This window comes from Penicillium samsonianum, assembly GCF_028829775.1.
Source record: "Penicillium samsonianum strain IBT 33392 chromosome Unknown utg000010l_segment0_segment0, whole genome shotgun sequence".
NCBI classification, from domain to species: domain Eukaryota; kingdom Fungi; phylum Ascomycota; class Eurotiomycetes; order Eurotiales; family Aspergillaceae; genus Penicillium; species Penicillium samsonianum.
Genome location: NW_026643268.1, coordinates 6,341 through 17,578, shown reverse-complemented (window position 1 = coordinate 17,578; position 11,238 = coordinate 6,341). Strand labels below are relative to the sequence as shown.

Here is an 11,238-nt window from a genome sequence, read left to right as displayed (position 1 = left end):
GAGAGTGTCACAGAGAGCCCTCTCGCCCCCTCAACAGCCCTGACTCATAATGCGGTAGTTGTTGCTCCGGCAGCGGATCAGCCACCGTCGTTCTGTGTCATGAAAATCACCGTAGGAGGAACTACACAAAGCCTGGGCCTACCAATCCATGAGGCCTTTTTTAGTAAATTTTCATCCGGTCTTTTTAATAACAACTTCAATGTCCGGCTGATGGATGGGCGTTCCATAACCCCGGACCAATGCTACGGGTATTACCTGGAGTTTCCCTCGTCGCAGCTCCATGCCGTGTTCAGAAAAGACCAGTGGCCTGCGTACCTTAGTACATCCACGCAAATGAGCACTGGGAGGGAGAGAGGGAGGACTAAAGAACGTCAGCAGATGACAAGAGCGAAAATATGGTTACGGGAGCAAGTTGGCAAGCTTCCGGATCTGCGTAATATTGATGAAGGAGAAAGTTGACGGGAAAGGAGGTATGAATTTGGATTATCACTACCAAGGCCCCCGAAGTTTCTGAGAGACATCACGACATAGACGATAGTAGTTTATAGATGGTGTGAGTGAGACGTGTAAACCATTATGTTATCCAATCTGTTTCTGTTATTGATAAATAAGCCTATCAAAGAACTTAACCTGGGAAAAACAAGTTGAAGTATGCTAATCTATAGTATATACTCTTTAGATCTATTCAGAGATAAGTAGTTGTGCGCTTCTTAGTTGATGAGACGCAATGTGGTTCGCTGCTGGGAGAATATTTATTGGAAAGAAGCTAGGTAGAAGTTCGGCATTGATGTTCATTAGCTTACACATTCCTGCGTTAAACATTAGACAGTAAGTCTCATAGCCATCGCGAACTTTATAACTTGAACTATTCTCCGATTTCTATATTCTTCTTGAATTCAATACATAGCGCGACAATTCAAGTTCGCACTCCTGGGACTATCGAGGGTTCTATATCACATGATGAAAGAGAGTCAAATCACTAGGCTAGTAATTTGACAAGAAGGTATTTTCTCCTGAAATTCAGTGAAGCTGAGTAAATTCCTCTGACGTATATATCCGTGGTGATCTAGAGACGCAATGACAAAGACGGCCTGCGCGATAATCTACCTTCGAATAAGGTAACAAAAAATGCCTTGCACAGCACATAAAAAAGGAACCTACTTGATGAGGCAAGTGTTCAGGCCGAGGACCCCCGAATCCTTTGGCAGGGGGGTTGTGGTGGTGCTAGGTGTCTCGCTAGGTGCGCTTGTGGATTATGGCATGCTCGCAGACGTTGATGTATTCTTGTCCGGGAGCTCGCAGCTAGAGGTTGCAATATGGGTAACAGAACCAGTACTCTCCGTACTGATTCTTTTCTGTGCCTGAGTGCTTTTGGGGCTCGTAGTCTTCTTATTCTATGAAGGCGATTGACAGAAACAATTGTATGGCAATCAATTGTAGCATGGAAGTGATCTTTCAGAATTTTGTATGTAGACATCTATTCGACTTGCGAAAGTTGTACTTTGCAATATGGTAATCTTATAGAACTCAAAATGGGTTAGCTGGTTTTCTTGAAGCCTGTGCGTGTGTGATGCCCATATTATATAGTGCTAAAGGCTGTCGTCTGCCAAGAAACATTCTTCAAAATATTTGAAGTAGCATACGCCGCGCTGCCGTATGAAATCGTTAAAAAGCAGTATCAGCCCTAATTTAATCATTGTTCGGTCGATTCCTATGGAAGAGGTATAGTCTACTACATGACCCACAAAGCGACATATCGACAGCACTTCCACCCAAAATAGCCAAGGAAACACAAAACGGATCATATAAGGCGCGTAGGCAATAGAATTGGTCAATCAACAGAGCGGTCAAATCGGGCATATTCACTATATTTCCATCAACTGGCCCCTCATTATATTTCCTGAGAAAATGCTGGATCAAAAGAAATCCAAGTAGATACATCCGGCCCGGGGGAAGGTGAGTTTCAGGCAGCTCCTGCTTGCACACAGTTGTCTTCATTGAGCCGTTTCGAGAAGATGTCCGTTCTTCGAGCTCAGATTGTAATAATGATAGGTGTGCACGAAGAAGCGAAATCCGTCGCGAATTGCGATGAACAGCTTGACTCAATCTCTTCAGCTTGGGCCAGCCTCGTTTCTTTAAAATTTGACTTGTATTCACTAAATTCACTAATGGTAGCCGGGCCTTCTTGATAGGGAACGTTATCTTGTAGTTTCCCTTCTTTCCCTTCTTTCCCCTGCGGAACTTGTGTACGCTGTGCTTGGGCCAACAGATCCGATACCAAAGTCATTGGGGCAAATGCTAGATCCAAAGGTGGAAGATGAACTTTGGGCGTTGACGCCGTCGATGTACCTGCTGGCTGCTCTGTTTCATTCTCGACGGCAGTGATACGATACACTGGGGAGGTACCCGAAAAGAGTAAAAATAACAGGATCATGCAACTGATGTAGTTTTCATCGGAGATTTGACTTCACCCATTTGACGGCTTCTTTGCTTGTAAAGCTGTGCCGAGACTTTGCTCAACCAATCAATTTTCAGAAGCCATGACCTGGCTGTCACAGATACCGCGGGCTTTCACTTGCACCGTAAGTGTGGGACCTATTGTGCATAGACTGACCTTACTGCACGGGACTAACAACCTTAAATAGTGATTGAATACGAGATAATAACTGAGACGAGTTTGAATTTGGCAGTACATTATAATGCCACCCCGGTCAGCATTGTCGATTTCTGAAGCTACTTGTATAGTTGCGGGCCCTTTAGAATCAACGGGATGAGGATCGTTCTGACAGGCAGCAGAATTAGACGCTGTGTAGCCTCGCTATGGGATACCAGCCCAACGCCAACATCTAGAAAACGTAGCATACATGCTCAAAGCACGACCGAGCTTACATTGTGTTGACCATGATGATCTTCACCATATTTACTCCTTCCATTGTCGTTCAGCTAGGGAGCGTCCATGTTCTAACTCCATGTTCGGACTCGCATGGACCACTGGAAAGCAGCCGGGACTTGAAATAAGAGTTTTCTCGATATCAACTGAGTACCAAGCTTGGATTGCGTATCCCAAAGTCGGGTTGGAAGAGCAAGCCGCCCTGAGAAGAACTGTTGGCTTAAACTATCAACATCCAGATCTAGAGAGCTATTACAAATTGTGTACGCAAGAAACTTCACCGAATGCCAGTCACTATGAGATATGGATTCAAGTGTCAATTGAAAAGTGCGAAAATTCAGCTGTCCTAGGTAATGTTCTCTCTTTTTTATCGGGGAAATCCTCAGCTGGTTGCGAGCGAACGATAACCGACCCCCCAGCATGCCTGTGGAAATGAAGTAGGATAAAGCGATGTATAGCTAAAATTCCGATCAAAGCAAGTATGCCCCCGAGAACAGTACCAAGTACCAGTACCACGCCCTGTTTTGAAAGCCCCACCGATATGTTACTGCCTGAGATTGCCGTGTCTTGCCATTTAGGGTTTGAGGTTTTTGTGGCTGATGTGGGTCCTATCATCTGCGAACTAGTATGAGAACTGGTCGTTTCTGCCAACATTCTTGACAAAGTTTGGAAATCATGAGTAGGGACCTCAGGTAAAGAATGTCTCGTCGTCTCATTGATACGACCAGCAACAACAGACCGCTCCGTACCAGAATGTCTATAGCTTGTCGTCTCTTTCTGTGAGAAGTTCCCCTTGCCAATTTCCGTGCCCATGACATCTTTGGTATGCTCCTGGCTCGTAGAAGGGTCTAGAGGCGCCACGTAGGATTCCGACGAATAGTCAAGGTGCAATTTATCCGAGCTCACAAAGCTTTGCTGAAGGATACGATCGAACGCAACCGGCATAAGCGTAATTTTGCTAATGACTTTTCGAAGCAAGGTTGTAGCGTCGCTCTTTGAATCTGCTTTCGGTAGGATGCTTTGGTCATCAAAGCCAGTGTTGATGTGTTGTCCCCTTGTGGTACCAGTTGATAGATCTACCTCGGTCACTCTTCCATTGTGGTCGACTTCCGTCGCAGATACAATGGCAAGGGTGTTGACTGGAGAGCTGGAGTTTGATCGCAAATGACCACAGTATAATGGTCGGTGCAAGTTCGGCGGGGAAACTGTTTTGAGACTGGTGTTTCGTGAAGTCTTGAACTGTCCTCAGGTGGTACCTGGCTTATCCGAGAGTCAGTGCCTTGGTTGAACGTGGGCTTTTGCGAAGCCAATGCCGGCTGCATGTCCGTACTTGTCAGCTATATGTCCAGAAAAGCAACAACTAATCTCAAGATGCCGTAGAAAACATGGGGAAGTCGGGATAGAGGCATGTACGATACGTACGTTTGCTGGGCGGTAGTTGTTTCTTTCCATTGCAAGTTGCTTTACAGGCTTAATGTGAAATCAATCAAGCATGGGAAGACCAAAACGTCTCTCCGCTTAGTCTCATACTGATATAAGCTGACTAGTTCAATATATTGGGTCTTTTCTAAATCGCTGATATGATCCCATGTATCAAATATTAGGATTTGCGGCAAGATCAAAGGCGCATAGACTCACATTGTTGCTTTATGTCTCATGCTGGGGATAGAAAATGTCAATCTTGCATGTCAACGTCGAGCCGCATTTCTTGAATTCCTTAACCCGCAATTAATCTAGCCCGCAGTTAAAATCGTAACAGGTGAGAATCGTTGTGAATATCCGTGAATGCGGTGAGCATCGTTGAAGAAGTAGGCTTCGATGCTCAGGCCATGGCATTGCGACATAAATAAATGCTGCATGCAGCCGTGGCAAACTGCTGTTTGATTGCAGTAAATTAATCGACAGATGGCGCCTGCTTTAAGCCGTATCGAGCGAGAGGAACTCCGCAAGCGCCGTGTCAAGCGAGAGCAACTCCGCAAGCGCCGCAACAATCTATTACGGCGCCACAATGAATTTTGGCTTCTATATGGGATGAAAAGCTGGCTCATCATGGAATCGCCTGATGGTCAGATTTTCACATATCACTCTCACCCAGATACCCCTCCACCCTCCAGGGAAGACATGGTAAGACGATGTTGACATGAGCAATGGTGATTTGCCGCTGATTGGTGAAAGAAAATACGCCCCAAGTCTACTGTTGTTCGAACGCCTCGCTATTATAGCTCCATGGCCTCTGCTCAGCCAGTCGACAAAGACCTCCCCGTCCTCTGCGCTCCGGTTCGTCAATACAACAGATGGGAAGCTCTAGCGCAGCTTTTGGAGAATAGTCGTCGCATGTTCTCGTGATAATCGAACCCTTTTGCGCCTACTTAGTTCACTTTGGTGCACAGTGGGATTCGAGAATTAGCAGATCTCAGCGCAGTCACTGAAGCAATATATCAGTTCTGTATGACATTCACTATCTTTGGGTTGCTAGCAAATCTTGCTATGTTTTCTGTGTACCCCATACATGCTCTGTGGACTGTGGTATAGTATAAGAGGGACAGTAATCTGATCCGAGGGATGCAGTAGGCACTAGTACTAGAGCAGGTCAATGAGGCCATTGCATGGTACATACCTGAGATGCGTATTTCTGATTGATACTAAAATAAGGTGTCGACAAATGAGGGGCGCAACTTGACTAGTGGGCCCGGGTAAGATTCAACGTCCCAAACCCCTTTTTATTTTGCACCTACTATAGTATAGGAAACACTCTCTCGATTGGCTATGCCCGTACTAGTCTATACTGTACAGACCGAGTTCCGACATAAAGTCTTCCATATGCTGATTCGGCGGTTAATGCCTTGGGAATCAGGAAGCTGTCAGGTGGAAAACTTGCGTGACCGCTCGGCCAAAAAGGTGCACACCTTCTTACAGTGAGACCTCCAAAGTATTAACACCCCTCTAGACCCACTATGTTACCGCCTACCATTTATAGCAACACCGCCTAGCTATAGGTCGCGTATATTCGCTTTTTTATCTGCCTAAACCTCTGTTCCTAGTACTTATGTCGCTTCAGGAAGCCTTTTTCAACTCTTTTTCAATGCCTTCATAAGTTAGTAAACATTATACTGGATAGTATTGAAATCGTCGAGTTTTTGTACGGCAGAATATTATGTAATGATAGGGGTGTGGGTCTAGGGGGTGTTAATACTTTGGAGGTCTCACTGTAGCTAATTACATACGGTGTATTTATGCGTATTCTTAGCTTGACAGAAGCAGTGGTGGGTGCATCAAACAGCAAGGCTCCTAGACCCGGCCACGGGCCACTTGCTGATAAGAATTTGATTCTCATGAGATTTTCGGAATTTCACAATATTTTAGCCACGTAAACATTTTGTACTACGTATTTAGGCCACATGAGTAGAAAAATATATAATGAATGGATTCTGTTAAGATAAAACTTAATAAGATAGTGAAATGTCGAGTTTGGATGGAAAAAAATGAAATTGTTATTCATGATACGCGGAAGCAGTGATATGCCCACACTGAGTGAATATATACATAACAACAAAGCATTTGAGCCTACTAATTCACTCGCAATATACTCTACACTGGTTGTCTTGACAGAATTACTATGAGTGCTACATATTAAATAATAGGATACATCTTTATTATATTATTAGTAGTTATTGGAGGTAGGTGACAGTGACCGACGTAGATACATAACTGAATATGGTGAAGGGTTCCAAAAGTTGAACCCCCTATTTAAGAAACTTACATAATCTGATGGGCCCCTTCCTCTTGCCCAAGGTCAAAACGCTACATATTAGGAAAATCTATGGGTTCCGAGAGGTGCAGTATGCACCAGTACTAGAATTAAGCAATGAGACCATTGCCCAATACTTGAGATGTGTATTCCTATATAGATCTGATAGTAAAATCAGGGGACTCCCATATGCTGATTCAGCAGTTGATGCCTTGGGAATCAGGAAGCAGTGGGTGTTGAACGAATCAAATTGCGCTAGTAAGATTCCTCTCCACTTTTACTGACATATATCGGAATAACCTTATCCCGCATCCGTCTCTGACGCTACCTTACCAGTAACGTGCCGCCGGCGATGCCGGTGGAGTCGACCGTGTTGTGCGCTTGAATCGAGAACAACTGGAACATGCCATAAGTAAATATACCGTTTCTACGAGGGTTACAACACTCACTAATGGGGTCACTAGGCAGGTCGTGGTTTCGTCTCACGCTGTGGGCGCGTAGTGGGACAGGTCTCTGCGTTGCAAAAGAAATATCAGCGCAAGTCCTCGCGATACCGTACTGTATGAACAGCATCGCTTACTTCCGGCTCTGATGTGAACATGATTGCCTTTAAGGGCCTGGAAGCCTAGTGAAATTTTAGCATATCTCGAACTCGGACGGCCAAAGCAAGGGCCATACCACTGGAATCGCAACCAGCAGGACGCTCAGAATGAAGATCCCCAGCGCAATCATCTTGTTTGTCCAGAAAAGCTGAAAGCACCGCAAAGCAAAGAAGAGGAACAATCCGCCGTTATATATCCGGCGCCTCCATGGTAATCCAAAGAAACAAATAAAGTGATGTTTGCAGTATGAGAGAGCTACCGACCGCTGTGAAGTCACAAATTTAAATTGATGAGCCCGCAGCAATAAGATGTTATCGCCAACTCAAAAACATGAGGATTTCATGCGACCCACTGACACAGTCACCTCAATTTTATGAGTGGCTTATTCGACAAGTTCCTTACATGCATACAACGGTGTATATTAGGGAGTACTTGCCAGCTCGCCGGCTCCATGTCGTTTCATTGACTTGCAACTTTTTTGACGAAACCAAAGGGCTGAAATTCGCAGCTCCAATCATCTCCATGGCCCATAATGATTTGCTAAATGAGGGTATGTCGGACACCTAGGTATTGACAACTGCAGTGGATATGTATTAGCTAACCATCTCGAATAGGAGAGATGGAAATCATAAGCTCATTACCCGGATTTTCGGTTGGTTACTTTCCGTTTCGCGCTCAGCACCAGATCCTGCAGGTCATACAACGACAACTTGAAAATCATGCCTTCCGCTTCCTTCAGCAATGGCTTCTGTCGGAGTCTCTCGCGGCCGGATGGACGTGCCCAGAGGCTTTAGAGTTACACAAGTTCTTTCGATTTTTGAAATTTTATCAAGAAAAAGTCAAGGACGAATGTTTTCAGTTGACTCTGACAGCGTTGACAGCATGGTGTCGCGTGATTACTAGCATTCGCCACGCAGCTGTGCACCGCATTCCACACGATCGGAAAACAATCCTTAAGATGCTTCGCGTGGCCATTAAATTTTCAAAACGCATCGCTGGCTTTAGAGACACCAAAAGTCTTTGTCGCATTCAAAATTTGGTGAAGACAGCGCTGTCAGAGTTCGACCAGCTGACAGCCCAGCTAAAGCAAAAGGCCCTCCTACAGATTTCTTTGTGTGAAGCCCGCCCCCAACATTTGGATCGGCGGTTGATCTTGCTTCCGGAAGCGGTCAAGAGAGTGCTTCAGAGCAGTGAAGATGACTTCGTCTCTAAAGTGGAACAGTTCTTACGCGCGGAGTTCAAAAATTCCTAGGGGGTCGTCGGTTCATCCCTACAACGTCAAGTGCACGGTGAACTGCACCGTCTCTGCTGTGGCTAATATGAGAAATACATAGCATCAATTCTGATATGCTCTTATGATTTCAATTGTTGTGGGAAAAGCCCAAGTCACAGATTTAACTTGGTCTAGGTCTCAAGTCCTCCGTCCGCTTTCATCCCCAATTCAGCTTGACCGTCTGTCCTGAATTGTCTGTTTGACAGGTGTCAAAGGCACACACAACTCTCAAAGTGTCAAAGCCATCGAAGTGAAGACTGCCTAACAGAAGAGACCTTCCACTGCTGCTTCCACTCCTACTCTACACTAGTTTCCTCTACTCGGGATTTATCAAGAGCGACTCGTAATGAAACGATAGCTCGAATCAGCGCGGATCACCAGAAGGGCTGTTTGCGGGGTTGAAATGATACTGCAGAGCCAGGCTTTGGGTTGCGTCCATTGTGGTGCTGACAAGTTGGTGGAAGGTCTCAAAACACTGGGAATAAAAATCGTTCTCAAGCCCCTGTTGACTATGCTGCTGCATTCTTTCGGCCTTTAACTCGAAAATCGACATTTGGGGTTGTGTTTTGGATTTTCTCAGTCGCGGCCGGGTGGTTTCCAAGGCCATGGTAGATCCGCGAGCCATAGAGATTTGGTGGTCCAGTAAATTTATCCCAGGAAGAGATGGCTTGATCTGTAGGGTAGTTGGTATGGTAGTCATAGGGATAGCATCTTTGGCCGTGTCGGTGGATCGACTGTAGATGCTTGAAGTGTTGTCGCGAGAGTGACCGGGAATTTGATGTTGAAAAGGGTTCATATCGGTCGCAGACTGACGACGTCTCGGCTATCTGAAACGGAGGTCGGGCTTGAGGGTTGCAGGCACTTTAAGAACGGAAGATCTGTTTTATGGGCGAACGCAGTCGATTGGTGCTCTTGGATATTTTCTGAACGGCTTTCCTCACATTCTCACCACCGTTGGCGGACCAGCACCGGCAAAGCGCCAAGCCAGCCTGTTGATAATCTCAACAATGTTCCTAGGTGCCAATTGCACCGCCATTCTAAAGGTGGTATATTGGAGACGGCGCATGATTCTTTGCCATCGAGTGACCTTCATGACGATCTTTTTTGTGACGCCCCTACACGCAATATCTAGATTTTCACAAACAAGGGCGACCATCACGTGTGTGCATAGGGTACAAGTACAGAGACGACATGTTGGAGCTTAAATTCAGACTGCCTAATTACAATATTGATCTGTTTTGATTGTTCCCAACTAGTTATTATTGCCAGGGTAAACATGAAAGGAATGGGCACACGAGACGGGGCACGGGCGCCGTCTTATTGAGTGCCAGTACTTTCCTGGATTTCCCGTCAAAGTCTAAACCGAATATTGCTTCTAACTGTTATCTTCCTAGAACACCGAATGACAAATCCACACAGCTCACAGCCGCCGTCTTTTCTGCCCAAAAGCAGGCTCCAAGAAGTGGACTAGTCGCTTTGACCCACGATAGCAGTAACAAGATCTCCGTGGCGGCCAATCTAGGTTTTGATGATCTGCACGTCCAAACTGAGCGTAAGCCTTCTGCTCATCGAGAAATTCTAGCGCCGATTTGGGGAAGCCGCCAATCTTTTCGCGAAAGGTATCATTGGCAATCTCAATTGAGATCCTTTCCTCAAGGCTGGCGACCCGAAAATCAACGCGCTTTCTGAAATATCCACAAAATTGGCAAATGTCGACTGGATCTATGCTTCCCAAATCGTGGTCCTGACCAGACTGAAACCTGGCGCCGGGGAACTCCACAAGCACTCGCTGCAAGATCTCGGCAGGATTCGGTCGTGAACAAAGCACAGATCCCCGACAATGAAAGGAAGCATTGCCCTGGACGGGAGACTCATCTAACTCAAAGAAAAACATGGCCGACGCAAGAATGGTCCTCACAAGCTCAGCTGGCACTGCAAAGTCCATATTTGACATTTTTTCCAGCGAGCACGTATCGTCTAATGCAGGCAGTGTACCATCGATGGCCTGGTCCAGTCGGAAAATATCGGGTGTCGACGAATGGGGAAGGTAATTGAGAGCTTCCAAAAACCCTTGCTTTCCATCCATAGACGGAGAGGACATCATGGCTCGATACAGTCGAGGAAGAGCACCCTCCAGAATTCGACCAAGGAATCCCGTTGGATCGCTGGGGGTAGACGTGGAGAACCCTGTTCCGACAGATAGGAGAAGGTCGTGTCGTTTCGCCATGGGCCAGATGATGCCCGACTCTCGCAAAGCAATGGCTAGCGGATTGTTCGCACGGACCCCACCATCTTGCAGGAGACCAAGGCCTGGCAACCTTTTTGGTTGGAAGTAGCTAGAAAATGTCAGCGTGTTAGAATGTCTCATGGTGCTTGGACTCACATGGGTGCTGCAACACTGCATATCGATCTGTCAAAAGCTAACTGTTAGCAAAATCGACTACCACTGTCCAAATTGGGTGGATGCGGAGGGTCGACTTACGCGTCACATAAGGCAGGATTTTCCTCCGCCGTTGCGTGGAGCTAGAAACTGATAGGCGGTGTTGGTGGTACGCGAGCTTGTTCCTCGGTAATTGGCCAATACACAGGCTTTACCATCGGAGGTGCGACTTGCCACAATAGCGATTCGGCAACCCGCAGGGCTAGCCGTGGCAACATCGAACATGCGGCGAGATGGGCCAACGGCTGCTTTGAAGATTTGTGACAGCCCATCGGAATCATAAAG

General features: G+C 46.2%; 1 protein-coding gene across 1 annotated transcript; it reads left to right on the top strand.

Annotated features, from left to right (window-relative positions):
- Positions 1–7,762: 7,762 nt before the first annotated feature.
- On the top strand, positions 7,763–8,492 carry N7471_013655 (uncharacterized protein; the record flags this gene model as incomplete). The annotated part of the gene is made up of 2 exons (XM_057286373.1): positions 7,763–7,790; positions 7,855–8,492. 2 exons carry the CDS (start codon positions 7,763–7,765, stop codon positions 8,490–8,492), a joined length of 666 nt encoding a protein of 221 aa, XP_057128852.1.
- Between the last annotated feature and the right edge of the window lie 2,746 nt (positions 8,493–11,238).